Source organism: Diprion similis, chromosome 7, assembly GCF_021155765.1.
Source record: "Diprion similis isolate iyDipSimi1 chromosome 7, iyDipSimi1.1, whole genome shotgun sequence".
NCBI classification, from domain to species: Eukaryota; Metazoa; Arthropoda; class Insecta; order Hymenoptera; family Diprionidae; genus Diprion; species Diprion similis.
Genome location: NC_060111.1, coordinates 6,165,292 through 6,187,012, shown reverse-complemented (window position 1 = coordinate 6,187,012; position 21,721 = coordinate 6,165,292). Strand labels below are relative to the sequence as shown.

At 40.3% G+C, this 21,721-nt stretch overlaps 1 protein-coding gene across 2 annotated transcripts in view; it reads right to left on the bottom strand.

Moving 5' to 3' along the window:
- LOC124408221 (transforming protein p54/c-ets-1) overlaps window positions 1–21,721 on the bottom strand; it is a 143,762-nt gene that overhangs the window by 42,556 nt on the left and 79,485 nt on the right. The window contains exon 1 of one of the 2 annotated variants that reach the window (XM_046884990.1): window positions 2,477–2,624. The exons of the other annotated variant lie outside the window; for it this stretch is intronic. Coding sequence (XP_046740946.1) covers window positions 2,477–2,591 — 115 coding nt within the window. The 5' untranslated portion in view covers window positions 2,592–2,624. Of the gene's footprint in view, window positions 1–2,476; window positions 2,625–21,721 lie in introns of those variants that run through there. 2 annotated transcript variants of the gene reach the window in all.

Sequence of the window (21,721 nt, the reverse complement as noted above, 5' to 3'; positions counted from 1 at the left end):
CGATATGAAGTTCTGGATTTGAAAAGTTTGAAAAGCGGTTTATTCGGAATTATTTTGTGGTGAAAGTTAGGATAAAAAGGGATGAAACTTACAATTAGACGAAAGAACAACGTTTTGAATGGCAGCGGAAAACCGACGGATCAAAGTTTTGAAATTTAAGATTCCGAACGTTGAAATATCCTCAGGATAAAGTGGTTTATACTCAAAGAGTTGGTTTAAAAATGAGGAAAACCGGAAATTGAAATGACCAGGATTAGGAATGTAAGAATACCGGAAATACTAAATAAAAAAGAGATGAGAGAGATGGAATTTCGGTAAGACAGATATTTGAAGAAATGGAAATCTGTATTATTCGGAATTTTGATGTTTTAGATTTTTTAGTTTTCTCATTTTCTCACTTTGATTTCTTTACTTCAAGTTTCGCAGGCAAAAAAATTGGGAATTTCACGCTTGTCGATCAGAGATATTACCAATTGAAATATTGTTCGAAATACTTTTTTGATTCACAGTTAGACGCAATGATATTTTCTTCATTTATAATTGGAGTTGACTTTTTAGATGAAATGACGAAGTATGAAGTTCCTATGAAGTCAGTGGTTAATCCAACGGATTGCCTCGATGATGACGATATTAAAATATCATTATTGTATTTTTTAAATATTACGATACTTAATTAAGAAAGCAAAAGGATACGAGGAGAAAACGAATTCCTAACTAAAAATGAATGAAAACAACCCAAACGTGAAAGAAGAGAAGAATAATGAAAAGAAAAGATCAGGCTGAAGTTTGTAACGTTATTGTAATAATGGATCTTTCTAAAAAGTCGTTATTTTGCAATTTTAAGATAATCTTAAATTTAGGAAACTGTTAATAAATCACAAAGATACTGAAATTTTGTAAAATCAACTTTTCCAGTTATTCTAACTATGGAAAATAGTAATTTTTTACTTCTTCAAAGTTCGATACGGTAACGTTATACCAAGAATTAACCTCCGCAAGAAAAATGACTCAACATTATCGCGAAATATGGAATTATACCTGAGTTATAAACGATAAAACTGCAATTAGCGGAGAAAATAAAAAAAACCAGAACTAATTACAAGAGAATGACAAAATGATGAAATTCGAAAAAAAAAAAAAAAATTGATAAAAATTTCTTCCATACTAAAAAAACATGACAATTCCGACATTAAATTTTGTCCCGTGAAAACTTGTAAAGAAGTTATCCGAGAGTATAAAGCTGCGAGGCCTGGTTAATCGAGATAAACGACATTAGCTTGTCAACGTGCATGAAGTAGCCTGCAGCGGTGGCATGTGTCTCTGTAAGAAAGCATTTCCGGAGTCACGCGTGACGCGTAGCGTCCCTCTTCCTTTCGATTGAATCGTTCCTGGCATCACGCGTGTACGATGCATACCATAATGCGGCTTTGACGTCACGTAGAACTCGCAGGTAGGTTATAAGTATATGTAGATATACAGCTACGACCTGACCAAGAAGAGCGTCAAAAAGGAATAGGAGAAGAAGAAGAAAGAAGAAGAAGAGAAAGAAAGTAATAAAAAACAAACCCTCGACGCGTGAAATTCAAGTCATACAAACGTCGACGAAACGAAACACTTAAGGAAGAAGAAAAGGAAAGAAAATGGATCACCGTTTATCAACTTCACATTCACTTCAGAGGAGATCAATTTTCAAAATATGAATGATAGCGATTTTTTTTTCTTCTTTCGTGTATTTAAAGTTACTCTAAGATCACTGAAGTATCGGATAGAAAAGTTCATCGAAAATTTACCCGATAGCTGAAAATAACGAGTAGATATAAGATATTCAGATTCTTTGCGAAGAATGAAAATCGGTTACGATCCTGAGAAGCCTGATTCAAGTATTCGAAAAAAAAACAAATGTCCTAGAGACTGTTTTTTTCAATTCCCTAATATGTGCTAAAATCTTGTAGTTTAATTTGTTTAATTAAAAGTAAACTTAACCTTAAGCTTACGAAAAGGTGTATAATTAGCCAAAGTGTCTACATTTTATGGAGGATATTAAAGTCAATCAAGAAGAAATGGGTTGAATGATAAAAAAAAATTATTATTTCGATCAATCTGTTATTAATCGAACAAATCAATTGTTTCGTAGTTTTAAGCATCATCTTAAAAGAACAACAGATGTTGAACCGGCTTAAAATCGTCGTAAAAAAAAAATCCACCAAAAAATGTCAACAACAAATAACGGTCTTGACCGAAAACTTTGATCTTATGGTTTTTGAAAAGTGTATATATAAGGTAAAAACTTGACAAGCTATGAAAAAAAGCACCACAAGTAGTAAACTCGAGGTTATAAAAAATATTCCAGTATAGTTTATACTCGTCTATAATTATCAGAACAATAAAGTACAAGTAAAGAAACTTGAAACTTGATTAAATAATCGAAAGATCAAAACCTGATAGAGTTTAAAACAGGTGCATGTACATCGCCTACCTCTGGGCCTGCCGAAGGACTTCATAGCTTTGATTCCCATGCCGACGTGAGCGTCGGTATAATCGACGAACATGAGTGGAGGCCTGCAGGACAGATGATCCGCTACACAGTTCATAAACGCGAAATGAATAAGCTCGAAAAAAGGAAGTGAGAAGAAAAAATGACACTGCACTTTACGCACGTATCGGTTTTATATCGAAAGGGGTTCCACGCGCACTTGATCGTCGACCCTACTCGATAAATCGGTCCATTAGTGTCCCCCTCTCTCTCTCTTTTTCATCATCTTCACCACAGATTTGAGCATAGGATTAAAGTTCTCGCTCAATAATATCGGTCGAACATCGATTAGCCCGGTTCTGTACGGGTGGATCCCATTTCCGGTTTTGTATCTCCTTGTTTCCTCCTCGGTTTATCACACCGCGAAACTTGATCGAAGGTTTACGTATAATCGTCGTCCAGCAACTCAGGTATGTTCGGACGGCTTTTGCTGGAGCGTCGGTTGAACTCAAACCGGAAGTTTAGCCCATGGCAATGGGATATGACAGCGCTGTTACTCGGTAGCTGTAACTTTTGGTCTCGAAGAAGAAGGAGGAGAAGAAGGAGGAGGAGGAGACCGACGATCGTATCATGTGTCCACCATGTGTCCACCATGTGTTCACTATCAATTCACATAACCCGAAAACGAGACGAGCGTCTCTTTCGCTATTTTCGAATAGCCCGCATCTTGCGCAACGGGTTTTTCTCTCCACTATCCGTGCACCCTCTAAATTGACAACTGGCAAAAGAGAACAAGTTTCACTTGGTTTGAAAAAAGCGATTGTCTCCACCACAGTCACCGGAACGTTAAGTCAAGCTTCAGGATAACTCGAAACTATAGATCGACCTCATATTCACCGATCGATATTACCGTTCTTATTCTTTATCGTTTTCTTCTTCCTCTCCCTAGATCACAATTACCACACGAGTATGTATAACACACGTATATAACACATACGCGGCTATTACGCGGCAACAAAAAGTTCCACCGTCTTCGTATGAGTTTCACCTATTGTACATCACTTGACGTTGTTCTCAACAATCATCGGTTCAATTTCGTCGGTGTCTGACAATTGTTTACTGCCCGCTAGAGTATTACTAGTACTAGTACTAGTAGCATCAGTATTAGCCTCGAGTACCCAGAAAAGCTGAATGGTTTTTCCTCAGGTGTTTTTCCTTCTGGTTAAACGACACCAACATACCAACCAAAACATTACACAGTTCCATGTAATGGAGGAAGGTGAAATCGTTATCTCAGCTTCTCCGAGATGATCGATGTCCCAAAGTGCACTCGAGTGGAGGGGATGGGAGTCGCAACGTTTCGACCAAACACAATGAGCCTGTCATGCGGAGAGACGCTACAGGGACAACACCGAGGACCAATGACCACTGGTAGCGATATCAGTAGCGCGGCGGTCGGTCAATCAGCATCAGTAGCGCAACGACAACGAAAACGACAACGACACCACCATTTCCTACGTTTGTTATTCGTCTGTTGATAGTCTGGTGCAACCGTGCAAGGGGGCGCAGGATGAAACCGTGAGGATTAAACTGAGCCTGCCTGCCTCCCCCTCCTCTTCCTCCTCCTCATCAACCAGCGGCGTAAGTGACGATTCTTTTGTTCCCGCGTTTCGGTTCTCTTTTCGAGCTCCTCCCCCCTCTCTATCCTTTATCTCTCTCGTTTTGTTTCACCAGTGACTCTCTCTCTCTCTCTTTCTCTCTCTCTCTCTATCTCTCTTGCGTTTATGCGATCGCCGGTGGTACACGGCAGTGTGACCGTGGAGTGAGAAGTTGATAAGAGAATCCTTCCGACCAACAACGACCACCACCAACAACAACAACAAGAACAACAACAAGATCACTCTCGTCGTCGTCGGCGTGATGTATATTCGATATATACCAAGAAGACGACACGTTAGGATGAGCCGTTCTCAAACGCACCACAGACTCCCTTCGCGACTCGACGCGACTCGACTAAAATCGTGACGGGCAAGCGGTGCGGCGGTAGCGGCAGTCAGGCAACACGGACGACGGGTGTTGAGGAGTGTCGGTCGTTCGTTCGTTCGGCTCCTCTCCACGTCGTCCAAACCCGTGTTGGTGCTCACTGGCGGTCTTTGCTTTTTATGTGTTGGTCGGACCGCAGCCGGGCTCCGAGCAAGCAAGCAAGCAAGGCAAGGCAAGGCAAGGCAAGGCAGGCAAGCAGCCCGCGATCAGCGAGGTGCGAGACTCGGAGATGGTGGGGAAGGGGAAACTTAACGAGAGAGATAGATAGAGGGGGAGCGAGAGGGAGCCGGGAAAGGGAGGGGGAAGCCCCCACGCGCCAGTTGGCCTCACTCCGCGTTAGTTTTATGAATGAATACTCTCTCAACGGGCCTGAAGGGAGCGGGGAAACGGCGGGGACGGCCGCCAGTGGCGTCGTCGACGAGGATTCTCTACTACTACGACGCTTCTCCTCGGTGATCAAGAGACCCTGGGTTGTTGTGCATGGCGTCGCTATACTTAGGCCTTTCTTTCTTTCTTTCCTTTCCTTTCCTTTCCTTTCGTTTAGTTTCTTTCTTCCGTGGGTTCATTCATTTGTTTGTTCATTCATGCCGAGAAACGACGCGCGCACCTCGTTCAGACGGGTTAGGTTAGGTTCGGATGCAGCCGCTGCTCAACGCGATGCGCTTTTCCTGACTCTGTGTTACCACGCTGCTGATGCTGATGCTGCTTCTGCTTCTGCTTCTGCTGCTGCTGCAGTCCATCTCGCAGAGCCTACGTCTCGTCTATTTCCGTTCGTTCATGCACCTATAGCCACGAGTCACGACGACACAACGACGCGACGACCAGAATGAACGACGAATCCCCAACCCTCTTTTCCAACTTTTGGAAACAGTCTGCACACGTAAATACTGGGCCAAGCAAGTTTCTGTAGGTCTCGCCGTTGACCTGGTCCAACTTTTTTCACCACTTCTAATACCGTTTTTCATTATCTTCTTTTATCTTTTTCGAAGAGATGAACGGAAATCTAATCTCATCCAAACTAATTAATTAAAAACGAAAATAGGAAAATACGAATCAGGATCTTTCCAGTAAACGTAGAAAGAAAATCTTGGATATCCAACGGGAGTTGAGCAATTCGAGAGGATGAATGAAGTCGTCTGTATAACGTATCTTATGCCTATTTACCGAATAGACAAACTGTGCGTAAAGTCTTAGGGATATACCCAGTATATATACGAGAATATATATAGATACACACGATGTATATGCGTTACACACTCGGTGCAAGAATTGGGTCAAGCAAATCAAGCAATAAACACCTGTCTAGTTTTATACTACGTCCTCGCTATAAGATTATATTAATACGTTACAATATTATACACATGCATAAATGAACGTATGTATCTTGTATACGGTTACAGTTAAGAAAATACAATTCATTTATACACGTATGTATGTATGTATGTATGCATAGAGGTACGATTTCATTGGCTGCGCATGATACGGTAAAATTATACAAGTGTGTAAATCGAATGTTTGGACAAGCAGATTTATTGACACGAAAGGAAATTCATTCATTGGTAGTGCATATGTTTGTTATCCCGTTAAACGAGTCAGGTCTAATGTATTGTATCAAAGTGTTACACACTGCAGGTGATAAGTTGACCTCACCAGGGTGAATAAAGATGAACGATTTGAAATAAAATGAATGTTTATTTTTTTTTTACCGTCATTAGGTTACCCAGTACATCGACTGTTTAATTAGCCTCTAAATCCAGTCTACAATCAAACCTAAATCTCCGAATGATAAGCCGAACAAAAAACATTTCCAATTGCTCGGATGTACAAGCCAGCATGACCTGTACAATAAAACAATACCAAAAACTTGTCAATAAATTTCACAAAATTAGAATATCAAAAGAGTAAAAGAGAGAGATGAGATACTAAAAACGAATGATAAACCGGCGATGCGAAAGCAATAATTTGATTTTCTGGTCGGGGTCAATACAAGCGATGCAAAGGAGGGACACCCCGGGGCTCTGCGGTCCATTCATAGATCCGTATCCAGCATCATCATCCCCACCGACCAGCAGCACGCGGCTTACGGATGGACGAAGTGCCCGGCGCGTTTCCGTCGATCTTCTCTATCTCGAGGCTAGAAGCGAGAGCGTCGAGCGATCTCTCCTCTCTCCTCTCTCCTCGCCTTTCACCTCGGCTCCTCGAAACGGCCGCTGCCTGGGCCCCGGGCAGGGCAGGTTTCTGCTCGACTTCTTGCGTCGTTTATTATAACTAGGAAGCCGTCGCCTCCCCCCCCCCCCCCCCCCTCCCCTCCTCGTCCGCTCCTCTCCTCCGCCACTCGAGATCACCGTGGTGAACGTTCTCGCGGGTTCGTTTATATAGATCGACGACTCGGACGCGGCCCAGCGCCGGATGACGCAGGCGAGAGCTAAGCTGTAGGAACTCTCGGCCATCGAGCGTGAGAAAACGCGCGAAATCTAGCCAGTGGCACCGAGGTAAACCTGCATCACCTGCTCCGAGAGGCAGACTAACTCTCCACTTGACTTCCGTTGGATACGGTTAACATGATAGTTTTATCGTGGATATGATCTACTATAGGTTCGGATAAACTACCTCAAGTTTGATGTACACTTGATGTTTCACGATCACGGATCAATTCAGGATTATTATTAGATCGCGGTTCTTGCAACGGGATTCACGGAACGTTTTATTGATAATGTTCTGTACACGTGAAGAGACGATGGTATTTTTTTTTTTTTCCGTGTAGGTACAAGACTTTTACCAAAGACACTACCAAAGACGCGATACCAAGTCTTGGAGTCTATACATTATGCTAACTTATACATTCGGGTCATTCACCTTTTCGGAGTATTTTTCAAGTCAATTCATCTGAAAGTTGTGACCTTAAGCTCTTCCAAGGGCAGGTTAAATTATGAATCTGGTTAATTGTATCCAAATGACGAAGTACTCTTTGAGGTTACTCCAAACCGTGAGATAAAACGTTGATGAATTTAATTAGGACTTGATCGATTGAAGTTGCATTTCAAAAGTCATGACTTTACCGGATTCATCTATCAAGTCATGAACTCACCAAGCCATACTGACGTCATTCATTCGAGTTGCACTTCCACAGAAGTAATGGATTTGGTGAATTGACCCAAGCGATGACACGATGTGCTTTGAAGTATCTCGAAGTGAGTTAAGTCCGTGATTCATTTCCTACTCGTGACGAATGAGGAAGATGTGGCAGAATGAATGAAATTTCCGCACCGTGGTGTTCCGCTCTTTTCGGGTCTACTACATATACATATATGAGGCAGTAACTACAAGGCGGGAACGATTATTAGGCGTCTTAATTGCGCGGGACGGAGAGGTTTAGGTGGGGTTAATCGTCGCGTTGAACCTGTTGCCGTTTTTCATCGATAACTAATTCGGTGTTATGCGAGTGGTGTAGAGTGGCATCGGATCAATTAGTAGCTTTCTAGATGTTTTGCTTTTTATTTGGTGTCGGTTAACCTATAATGAAGATGAAAGATCATAACCTCTACACACACATACACGCGTTATTCTTATATACCCAACAACAACCACAACAACAACAACAAGTGCAGAGTAATAAGCTTGTTCCTCGATGCAACACATCAGCGTCGGCGTTTCAGTTCTAACAGTTAGGTACAAAGGACCATCTGCACTTCCACACGCAAGTCCCTATAGTTTCACAGTTTCACCTCCGCTCCGTCTCTACATGAGACACTGATTACACCAACCATCGGAGATCAGTCAGGCGTCTAATGTCGATGAGTACCGAACAAAATTACTCAATGACAGCATGTCTCTCAATATATGTATTGAGAATGAAAATTGAAGAGATTTCATGCAATATCAGCCATCTGAATGAATTGTTGTAAAGATTATAAATTGAGCTAAAAGGTAAAAAGAGATAAAAATTTATAAAAGAACTTTAGATTTTTTTTCAGACTATAATTTGATGTCAATTTAACACTACCGGATGTCAATTGTAAACTATCTAATCTCGAATTTACGAATTCATAATCCATACCGAGCCAATTGTGGTTAAAAGCTTAACACCACAATTTTTCACAGTAGAACCAGTTATGGAATTGCATAACTGTTCGGAGAACACATCTCAGCAGGCGGATAAAGAGATGAATATTTGTTTCGATCTACGACATTTCCTGAAGACTTGGTTAAAAAATTGGCAATATTTTTCATGAGGTTCGATGGTTAAAAATAGTCTTTCAGTTCCCTACTTTGAGTGAAGATAATTTTAAGCCAAGATACAACCCTCGAAACGAGTGTCTTTCAGGACACTTTAACGTATGTGGTCAGCTATAATCGGTTGTCTGAACGCATCGCGTGAAGTATAATTCTGAATATTTTCGAGGTATGTAATAAGAGCGTGATTCCGTAGATCCTAAGATCGAGGGGTGGGTTTTCGAATCAGGTCGCAAGAGCGAATCCCTGCACAAGCGTATGGGTGAAACCTTAACGGAGGGAAGGAATAAGGGGGAAAAAAACCGAGAAAAGAAGAAGAAGAAGAAGAAGAAGAAAAAAAAAGCCAAGAAGTTTCGAGGGGTATCCATGGTGGGAGGGTCGCGTAGTACGCGTAGTACCGACAACGTAGGTCCGTCGTCCGGGCGTGTATATAAGAAGACCGGAAGCCCAGGGGCGGGGGCAAGGCGTCGTGCACCGGAAGCGGCCGGAGACCCGTCGCGAGGCTAGGCCTGCGCTATACCGAGGACTGCAACACACACCGGGCTAAGAAAACGTGTGCGACCTATAAGCGTGCAGCTATATGCCTGCTGCCTGCTGCCTGCTGCCTGCTGCCTGCATCCAGCACGAAGGGACGTTCCGGTGCTCGGGGGAGTTATTTCGGTCGCGTATCGCAATCAGTATGCAACAAGTGACAGGCCACGCAGCGTCGCGGCTCTATGAAAACGGAATCTTTTGCTGCTGTTGCTGGTGCTGGTGCTGTTGCTGTTGCTGGCTCTGCGCTCCGTCGGGGATTCAAAAAAGGCGCGATATATGTTCTTGAATTTGTTCTTTTCTTTTACCGTCTCTTTTTCTTCTTCTAGGCTACTTCTTATTATTATAATAATAATTGTTGTTGTTGTTGTTGTTATTATTGTTGTTGTTGTTAATACACTCACGCGTTGTATTAAGGACGACGTTTCCTGCTTATACGGAGTCTTCGCATATCATATATGTATATTATGTATAATGTATGTGGATCGATACAAACATTTAAAACGAAATTTTTATCTTTATACAATTTCGAGATGTTACAGTGCAGTACGTATACCAATTTATACAACAAAACATCAACGTTCGGACTCTCGAGTCTGATTTGTTTATCGAGGAAGAATAAGTTGAAAAATTTGGATTTTATCACCTCGTCGAATATTGAACTTTTGCCTTGCGAATTTTCGCCACTTTCTGTACTCGGTGTGAAATTTTTTTTTTTTTTTTTTTTTTTGTCAACGAAGCCGTGATTGAAAAATCAAAAAATTCTAATTTTCAAAAAGTTGAAGTAAACACAAATATAATGATAACCTTGTTTTTCTCGATAAAATTGATCGATTCTGATAATATATCGTCGATTGTAAATTCATTGATGTGAAAAAAAAAAAAGGGGCCAAACTTCGATTACCGAAAAACTTCGCAACGGGAATCGGAATAACTTTGTAGAAAAAAAAAAAAAAAAAAAAAAAAATCAACGTCCCCCGTACAACTAAGACTGTATCGAAATCCGTTTGAGCGATAGAGAAGGTGAAAAAAAAAAAAAATCTAAACCAAAAAAATAAATAAACGAAGGAAATCTTTGAAGGTTTACGTTTAAATGATGATACGGTAAAATTGTAGGAATTATAGACATAAATTTGATGCCTGTTGCAGGTATTATTACGGGCGGCATAATAATTATCGGCTCCCTGGCGTGATATATATATATATATATATATATCTAGGACGAAATTTTTATAAGATACACGCGTGATGTATACATATATAGATATGATACAGGGCGTAGTAGGTATACATATATCTATGTTATACATATATAGGTAGAGGTACCAACGATATGCACGCAAGAGTTGGTCGACGGTCCCGCGCGCTCTCCGCACTTCAGAACATTATTGTTAGACAACTGCTTACTTCCGGTGCTATCGCTACTACGTGTTTGTAATACTTTCCTAGGAGAACGTGGCACTGCCCTAGCCTCTGGTGGTGCACTGCTTAGAACGCTGCCTTACCGACTACTAGATCCTTACTGACTGACTGGCTGCGAAATCTGCCTACCTACCTACCTCGTTACACAGGCATTGTACAAAGCAGACTTGAATGCCTACGTTTATTTTCAAAGACAACAAATTTTTCCACATTATTATCATTGCTGTATAGTGTGTGTATGTATATATATATATATATATATATATATATATACATACACATAAGTTCTTGTTCCGCATATCTATATACATAGTTTCTACTTTTTTTATCTCCTCATACTGTGTACAAAATGGAAGAAAAAAAAAAAAAAAAAAAAACAACTGCCTTTTTCTCACACGAAATTTTCATCAAATTTTTCAAATCTCTTATGATATACAAATTATCTAAGTACAAAAATATCTAAATACCTACTACACGCTGTGTGAAGTCAAAGGATGGTAGAAAAAAAAAATTAAAAAAAAAATTAACCAATTCCCGTTATTGTTTTTTTCACTCTAACCTGAATTAAATTCTAATCATAAACACGATATACACTCTAACGTTGTACTTTCTCCTAAAAACAGGGGAACAAACAAGAACAGGTAGAAAAAAAGGAATAAAAAAAAAAAAAAAAAAAAAAAAAAAAACGAAAGAAAGAAAGAGGGATCAAGTAAAAAATACAGAGAAGTAAAGAAAAAGAGGATACGGTGGTAAAAAAAAACCGACACTCGACATTCGAATATTCAATTATAATAGTTGAAACTATAAAATAACGTGGTAATTATTGCACCGCGGTTTTATAAGGCTGTAAAAACGTTTTGGTATACGGAACGTTTACGAGCCCGGTGAATTCTTAATTATTACACGGCAACGGTCAGTTTCCGATCGATTAGCAAAAGTGAAGGCGAACCATTAGCGCGTAAGAATACATGTACTATATACATATATACATACTACACACATGTAATCCGTACAGATAATCGAAAAACCGGTTTCCTCGTTCGGCAAAAGGTGAATGGGTCCAGGGTAGGTATCACGTATATATATGATATGTATATATATATATAGATATTCATGTGTGTGTGTTCGTGTTAATACATGTATTACAATACACGTAGAGCACGTAGCGTAGGTGAAGGAGCCGTTTAACTCGCTCTTCCGGCGTTCCTTCTCTCATTCACATCGTCTGGCAAATGAAACCGCGAACTTTCCCCTTTCCTCCTGTAAAGCCCCTACCCCGCCTGCTTCATTCGCGAATTGCTTCGCTAAACAGATATATATCGGGCCTTTCACGGTTTCGCCACCTTTCCTAATATATGTATAACATCTAATTTGATTGCAACGAGAGAGGGGTGGGGGCAGGGGGTGGGGGGGCATGGGGAGAAGGGAGAAACACGCACGAATTGCAACACAATTGGATATCGTTAGGTAAACAACTTTTGCCAACTTGTTACGCGAGCAAGGAAGTAGAGCAAGAAGAAGAAAAAAAAACCGAGTCTCTCGTCGCATTTGAACCTAAGTGTAATAAATTATTATAATAACATTTTAACGATTAAAATTGTTCCCGCGGACATATCCTAGTATTGTGTATTAGGTGTATAATTTATCCTTGGGATTTTGAAAAACAAAAAACAAAAACGAAAAATAATTCAGCACACTCTGAATTATATTACATAAAACTTGATGATCTTATACAAAATTGCAAATAGGGTGAGCCTTAAAAAAAACCGCAGGAACGATTTGGACCGTGAATAAAATTCGAACGCGTTGATCGATTTGCGAAAAGTTTATTTTTCTGGAAACTGGAAGAATAAATCTTTCGTGTCGCGTTTGAAAATCTGAAAAAAAAATCTTCATTCGTTCAATGGAAATGAAAAAATTCGTTCTTCTACTTTCGAGAATAGAAGAAAGAAAGAAAGAGGAAAAAAAAAAAAGGTTTCGAAAATCCATCAACGCGTTTGAATTTTATTCAAATTTCCAAACGGTCCCATTTTCTTTGTATTGTTTGGGGGGAGCACCCCGTACACGTATATGAATATAAGCTAATTACAACATCGTGCAGATACGGGTAAGAAAAATTTGTTGATTAGACGACGTTGAATATCTAAAAAGAAGAAAAAAAAAAAAAAAAAGATCAGACATATTACATTTTGCAGAGACGATTTCGCGATGCAAATTTCTCAAACATCTACTTTTTATACTGTATAATATACAGTTAAGTACCCGTGGTATTAAAATAATAAGGTGCCTGCAGCAGTAAAATGCCCATATATGTATAGTGATATGGATTTGGCGTTATATTGTATATATGTATGTATGTATATATGTATACCCTGTATGTCCTCCTATCACGCATCATACGCCCGTATAATATCCACGATGGTCTTGATGTGCCACCGCTGGCTTATGGACTGCGTTATATATATATTTGTAAGGTATAGAAACGAGGGGGGAGGAAGGCAGAGGAGGAAGGGAGGAAGGGAGGAAGAAGCTAGGCCTGCAGGTAGGGAGACAGGGGAGGAGTCATTACGCAACGGACTTCTGCCAGTTAAGAAAACGACAGGAAACTTACCGAACCGTATAATATAAAATGTAAAACGTTAAACGCACAGCAGCGCGCGAGCTCGCAGTTCATCCCTCCTCCGGAGGATCTCTCCGTAAAAATTAAACCTTTCCAATAATATCGGAAGGAATAAGAGGATAATCAAAGTTCAGGATTTCTAACGATGATACGAATGCTGGGAAATATTTATTCTCAATTACGGTATTTCTTAGGCTGATTTTCAAACGAATCTAAGAAACCAAAAAAGTATATGTGAAAAATTTGAAAGATTTTCAGTTGTATGTGAACATATGTATAGTCTTGTAATTCTAAAATATGTATTAATAAAAATGAAGAATACTGTACGTTTGGTTTTAACAAAGAAAACTTGCCAAATTGTTGAAGATTTGTTTGTTTGTTTGTTTTTGTTTTTATTTTTTTTTTTTGTTTTTTAATTAGAAGTGAAAAAGCTTTTTCAATTTCGTAATTACATCCATCAGCGGATTGAAGTTGGCAAACGTTAAAGTGACGAAACACTTGACACGAAGATCGTTAATGTACAAGTTTAGAATGACTCGAGAAAAAATTGACATTGCAATGCATCATGCGAGTAAGTTTTTCTTGATCATGGTTCGATCAATTAAGTGCATTCGCAAAAAGACTAACGAATCAAGGAATTTTCTTGAAACCGAATCGCTGGATGAACGTTAACGTCTAACGAATAATCGTTGAAAAGCTTGAATAATTATGAAAATGAAATTTCCAATGACCAATGACGATATAAGATTAATGAAAAACTCGACTTGTCGTCACTAGTGTGTGTTGATTTTATTTACTTTTTCGATGCAACTGAATGGGGCGGTGAGAATGTCAGTTCTCGATGATTCGCGCGATCAATCGAGACTTCGGCTGAATGGATCATGATCAACGAGGAGTAACAGTAGCGTAGTGCAAGCTACAAGTGTTAGTAAGTGGTAATGGAAGTACCCACCAGAGTTGCCACCAGAGAGCACGCGCAGGACTAGATGCGAAGAGGTGCTCGTCAGAGAGAGGGAGAGAAAGAGGAGAGGAGAGGAGAGGAGAGGAGAGGAGAGAAGAGGTTGGTAAAGTTCTGGCTGGGTGAGCGCACGTCCGGTCATTAACAGAGCTTATCTACATGAGCACACCTCAGGCCGCTTTTGTGAGTATATAGCAGAGTTTTGAACATGCACGCAAGGGGCGCTCTTCTTTGCGAAGAAACAGAAGAAGAAGAAGAAGAAGAAGAAGAAGAAGAAGAAGAAGAAGACTAGGGGGAGAAAAGGAGTCCACGATCACCGTGCGTTCTCCTCTGCAGGCTCGTCAAGGCACACAGCACACACCATTCGGTCAATTATCCTCCTCCTCCTCCTCCTCCTTCTCCACCTCCTCGAAAGAGAGAGAGAGCCTGTATTGGTGAATGGCGTTTGACTGCATGATGCTTGTAATACAAGGCGCAATGTCGAGAGACACGATGAGTCAGTCAAGAGCGACAGACAGCCGGACAAACAGACAGACAGACAGACAAACAGACAGATCAGGCGTTTTGCGGCACCAACATATATATATATATATATATATACATATATATGCATTGAAAAGGAAAACTCTATAAGTAGTGCGTTTTGTCGTGGTCGTAAGTATTGAATTAAAGTCAACGACAAATTGGTGGGAGACACCATTGACAACGAGAGGCTATAGTCCTCGCCATCATAGAAGTGGCAGAGCGGCTTTATTTGCCTGTTTCGCAAATATGGAGTTTAACTAACTCGTCGCGTTATTTACCCTCTACGGTTTCATATTCTCGAGTATTCCTACGCTCTTTTTTCTTCTGCAAATAATCAGGTACTGACTAACTGACTGACTGACTGACTGACTATGTGGGAATTTTTTTTCCGCCTTTGAGGTTACAAGTCTATCATCAACACCGGAAATTATTGCGACTTATCACAGCGGACAAAGTCAAAACTGTTTGTTAATGACCATTTGTTTAATTATTGGTTTGGATTATGTCCTGATATAGTTTTGGCCTCATAAAAATTGTCAACAGCGTTACTTTACGGGGGAATGATGATTCATTTGTAGTACCTACCGGAGTTTTTCAAACATATACTTATGGTACACATTAGGGTGGTCGTTAAATGGTTTTTTTTTTTTTTTGGAATGTCAATGTTTCATGGTCGTAGGTCGGCTTTAAGTATATAAATAAAAAACAAATCTCTAATTTCTTTCAGATTATCAGTTCGAGCACAGAGTCTCCCTGCTTGTCTTTTTTTTTTACATCTTCTTCCTATACAATCGAAAAATAACGACAATTTCAAAAATTCAACGAATATTAACGAAAAGTATAAAATACGACGTTATATTGCTTGAGATATGATTAAAAAATAATGTATTAAATTAAAACACCCATGAGACTCGTGTGGAATATACGACCTACGGGAAAACTAAGGGCTTAGAATGAATCTGAAAAATTTAAAGAGCAACTTTTTTCTACATTTCGAGCCGATTTATGACCATCCAACACGATCTTCCATTCAACCTCCACCCTAGTATACGTAATACAACAACGTTTTGTGCCGCAGATTTGTATAAACTTCACGTAAAATTTTGCAAAAAATTGGCTTCACCTTGCCAAGGGATAGTATCAGTAATATTTGTTTTTTTAATTTTTTTTTTTTTCTTTCAATACTTCTGACGGCCTCATATACGTTCGTATGAAATTTCCGGCAACTTCGACATCCTTAATCACTAATCTCGCATAAATGAATAATCAAGTTACTCTGCCGGAGACAAACAATAAATAAAAAAAAAAAGGAAAGAAACAAATATTGAAGACACTCAATCTCTGAAAAGAGCTTCAATTCAAATTCAGAGATAAATGCGACTAAAGCTTGTTAGTGAAACTAAATTTCTGTCTAAACTTTCGCTGTGAAACTTATATTAATATAATATTTCAATTAAAGTATAACTCGTTCAATTTTTCCCGTATTACGTATAAGTTCATCTTTGACTTTTCTTTTATTTCTCAACAAAAAAATCCTTCATAAGTCGAAGTTTTTTTACCAATAGAATATTGTTAGCACAAAGACCGTGTCTGAAACCATTTTTTTTTTTTCCCCGAATATAGAAATAGCAGCACCTCCCAAGAATCAGGGTGTAAATGAGGATTCGAAATAGAGGCAAGAGAGAAGAGAGAAGACAATAATAAAGGAGGAGACCGCGATGCGGATGCGAATGGATCAAGGATCGAGGTCTTAGATCGAGGCATGCAGACGAGGATTACACATCGATAAATAATTCCGTGGATATTCGAGGAGGAACACGTCGCGGTATTATAGCGGAGACTTAGAGGACAGAGGTCGACGGGGGCATCGAGGAGGAACCACGCTCGGTTGCCCGCGCCATGCCCGAGTCAAGCCGATCCGAGCCGATCCCAGCCGATCCCAGCCGATCCCAGCCGATCTTAGCCGATCTTAGCCGATCCCAGCCGATCTTAGCCGAGGTGACTCTCGCGGTGTATAAAGTGTACTAAAGTGTAACGCTGCATGTGTCAGGTTGGTCTGTACTCTATACCGCGAGTATTCCATGCTTGTAATTCACGGAGTCGAGTAAAGAGTCCGTAAAAAATTGAAGAACATTTCCAGGACACTTTCAGCTTGTACATACAAGGAAATTTAGAAAAGAATAAAATTACTCTACGCAATATACTTTGTTTATAGTAGAACCTGTTAGTAAGAGAACTTATAAAAAACAGTCACTCGGCTTAAAAATAGAATATTTCCAGGACGTTTTGTGATGAAGCAAAATTCAAGGACGTTCTAAGGACCGCAAAGACTTTAAGGACAATTGGGCATCATGATGTGTAGACTGGGATGGTTTTTATTTTACAATTAGACTTTTTACAATTTTCACTTGGCCGCACCTCAGATTGGTTTCAAATAAATGAATGAAGATGTTCTGTTCTCTAAAGCCCAGATCACTATCCCAACCCTAAACCCTGGCGCAAGTGGTCTAAAGTTTGCCATTTAAAGGACACACGTTTTTTACCACAGCCTCAAAAAAACTGCTTTCTATTAAAGTGAATATTATCCAGCCATTGTCTATAACTATACGTTACTCTTCTCTACTGCAGTATAGGATTGCAAAGCTTGAACGTTTGTTGCCTTACTTTGAACAGACGACGGATTCAACCCTGGTTCAACGAAGTTTAAAATTTAAGCGATTTTATTTGAAAGCCGAAGGTCGTAGAGTTGAAAAAAAAAACAAATCATGGAAACATTAATTTCTATAGTCCGATAAATTGAAGAATAGCAATTCGAACGACGACTTCGCGTTACTAGAGTTCGTTCTTAAGTAAAGTCGTTGTTCATCGTGTGCATGTATGAAAAACAAAATTTAGGTCTGAGAAAAAAGATTAACACTCGATGCCTGTTGCACGTTGTTTGTCTGCAGCCTGCAGCCATACACGATCCATCAGGCGCTAATAACTACGTTAATAACTTCGTTAATAAGACAATTTTCGACAACTGTAGGCAGGCCTGGTCGATCTCGCGATTCGTTTGCATGATAAGCAGGCGACGAGGAAGAGAAGAAAAGAGAAGAGAAAAAAAGAGAAGATACGAATAAAAGAACGATTCTAACCAATAGATTCATAGGAGAGGCGTCAGACGTAGTCTGGAGGATTGAAACGAGGAAGCAAATACGCGCGAGCAAAGCGAGAAACAATTAAGACTGCTTTGTCTGAAGGCAATAGTGGAATTTCGCTCGGCGAGAGAAGTAGGCGAGAGAATTTATTGGCCACGCCTCCGTCGCGCACCTCGTCGCACCTCCTCGTTTAAGTTAGATCTAATAAGCGATAGTGATTAGATCCGAGTAAATATCAGAGGATCCCCCGAACCTTTAATCGCCCTTAACAGGAGTCGCCGCGGGCAATAATTAGTCGTGAGCTTTCAACTGCACCCGAGTTCACAGATAGGAAGCTACCACCTATCTCCGCTTCTTAGCGGCCTTCTGTTAATCAATTTTCGTCCCTTATTCACCCCGCGACACAGAGATCAGTTACGCCTAGTAAGTGCGCTGATTCGGAAAACTCTAATGAGAACCTCTCAAGGGTGTATCATCGAACGTACAGTCGGTGTCAAAACGATTTTCAAATAGATGAATTACGATGAAAATTTCTTACAACGAACTAGTCCAATGCAATCGATATATCTATCTATCGCAAAGATGCAAAAATGAAGCAACAGATTCGCACAATAGAAACAAATTTACAAAGTTTAGTCTATTCGGTCCGTCAACGTTTCGCTCGTTGATGGATTATATCTAGAAATCGCATGAACTTGAATTTTTCTTCAATTCGTCAGTTGGCATGAGAAAAAAGTAATACATACATAGAAATTTGAAGAATCATATAAGAATTTGATATAAACAAAAAGTATAAACAATACTTCGATGATCGATCTTGACTCGAAACATGAAACGAACATCGATGCAGAACCTTAGAGCAACGACAAAGTCCAGATTCGCGTATAATTATGCAAAATACACAGACTAATAAATTCACTGTTGTTTCCATTATTTTATTTTTTATTTTTATTCACTTAATAATTTTTTTTTTTTTTTTTTTCCACATTGCTGACGCGACTTCCGGTGCAAAGGAGAACTGAGACTGGCGATGGAGCGAGAGCAGTGAAAGCAAAAAAAAAGAATACAACAATATAGTGATAAAACAAATCGCGACTCGAGACGTGGACAAGGCGTTTGTTGGCCGGGTTGCAGTTTGCATGTACGAAAAATATATGTGGTGAAAAGGGTCGTGGGAGTTCTCTGCTTTCGCCGACGTTCATCGTGTACGACAACGACCGGCAACGACCGCCCTATAGACCAGATCCCCGACTCCCAGCCGCCCCCGTGAGGCCCCATAAGGTCCCCGTGAGTCCCACGGTGGCTGCTCATTCCTACGTGCATTGCAGCCAAGGGCCCAATGCCAACCGCCAAGTGGTTGCTGCTGCCGATGCACGCGGGTTCTCATTAACGGACTTTGTTAGTTTGCTGGTGCCCGCTTAACGTCGTTAAGCATATTTTTAATACAGGTTCGTAGGCTAATTTTCAAATTTTTTTTTATTCAAATAAGAAAGTCTCCGGAATGGTGTGCAAATATTTGAAATTGTAAAACTGATCACAGAATGATTACATAAAAAATCCTATTCTTCGGTATCATTTTCTTATTCTTTTTCCCTGTCAATCGATTTTCACAAAACTCGAGAACGAAATTGGGCCAAAAGTATTAACCACGATTCGAAAAGTCACAAAGAAAATTTGAATTTTTTAAATAATATTATACTCTGCCAACTGCTATTGGAAAGAGAAAAATGAAAAAGAGAAGAAAAAGAAAACGTTCAGGAATATAATTGAGAACAGGAGTGTAATAGGTGATAAAACTACCCCCCCCCCCCCCCGACCCGCCCCTCCCCCCCCGGCAAAACTATCAGCTCGACACGCGAGAAATTAATTTACATCAATTATCAAGCCGAGCCGACAACTTACGAGCAATAACCCCTGGTGAATGAAATTTTTCGGCTACACACACACATTATATGTATACAAGGGAAGATGAAGAAGAAGAAGATGAAAGAGAATGAAAAAAATTCTTCATTGGAATGATAAAATCCACGTCAATAATACAAAATTAAAAAGGTGAACAAAAAAAAAAAAAAAAAAAAACTTTCATCAAGGAACAAATTTCTACGCCTTCCGTCTTCGTTCTCCATAATTAATTTTTGATAATCACATATATCACGCGATTAGCACAAACTTGGCTGTTGTCTTTTTTCTTTCTCTCTCTCTTTCTCTCTTTCTTTCCTTTGTTAATTAGTGTGCAAAACGAAGACAGTCTGTAGCGTATACGTACAGGTATACATATATGGAGGGGGGGCGGGGGGGTTCGTGCGATGAAAAACGGCAAGTTCCCGAGGGAGTCGCCGGTCTGCAGCGGTGCTACAGCCAGCAACAGCGGGCGGCAACAGCACCTGTGACACATTCCCACGTGTGTCAGGCGTGTGTGAGAAGCGCACCTGTACAGAACCAAGGACCCCTCGTAGGTATTCCGTGTAATTCGTGTGTCTCTCTATTAATGGATACACACATACGTGGGCATGTAAGATATATATATATATATATATATATATATATATATATATATACTTAGGGGGCAAGTCGCGTTTCTACGTATAACGTAAAACATAGATAGATACAACAAACACGATGAAATGAAAAAATGTATTCCATTTTCCCACACACATACACACACACACACACACACACACAACACCCTTCCATTGCTTAGCACGACTCATGTATAATTGATGACCATGATCAAGAACGGGCATGTCTAACCCCTCGTGAATCCACGAAATTTCAACTCCAAATTTACACCTTAATTGGTCCCGAAGTGGCTCGAAATGTGCACTCACCGATCTGTATCGGCGAACCTTGTACCATACTTGTTACTTTATCATACATATAAATAAGCTGAAAATTTTCTTTCAACGTAGTACATATGCGTAAAAGCTGGTCACCGCGAGGACGCGTGAGTTTCTATACCAGGTCGAAGAATAATATTTTTCTCATTTTCATTTTCAGCCATAATAATGATCATAATAGTAACAATAACAATAACAATAATAATACTAATACCACTACAGCATACGAATACGCGGCGAAGAATGCCGACTGCAGCACATGAGAATATAACATTGTCGTGACCTCTGCTGAAGAAGAGCGAAGGACTCGAGAAGGAGAGCGAAAGAATGTTTTAAAATAAGTTCGTTTGAAAAGGTATAAGTAAACAGGTGGGCATGTATATCGTTAACACACGAACACACACACAAACACAGAGAGAGAGAGAGAGAGAGAGAGAGAGAGAGACACAGCAGACGTGCATATAATGGGTATAATGTAAAATGGATGTTGGTATATGTATATATAGAGGAGTACGCACACGCGTGCATAAAACTGCATACACGCAGAGGGTAAACGTGTCCATATATCTTGTGATACAAAGCAGTTAATTCCATCAGAATGGCTGGCTGGCGGCGGCGGTGGCGGCGGTGGCGGTACAGGCTTTCCATGGAGCCGAAATGTTCTCACGATGAAAGATAATGGCAGGTAGGTGTATTATATACATAGCGTAGATTATGCCGGAGTTCACGTGTCCCTCTTCGCCCCCCCCCCCCCCCCGCCCCCCGCCGCCCCGACCGCTCGACGCGAGTATGTACCCTATACGTATGTATATGTTAGTGAATATATGCGTGGCCTGAACATGGCGGATGTCCAGCGACGACCAGTGACGTCATTGTGTCACGGCTCGACGCACACCCCCCACGTTATTAGGATCGGCCCCCGCCCTCCATCAGCAGCAT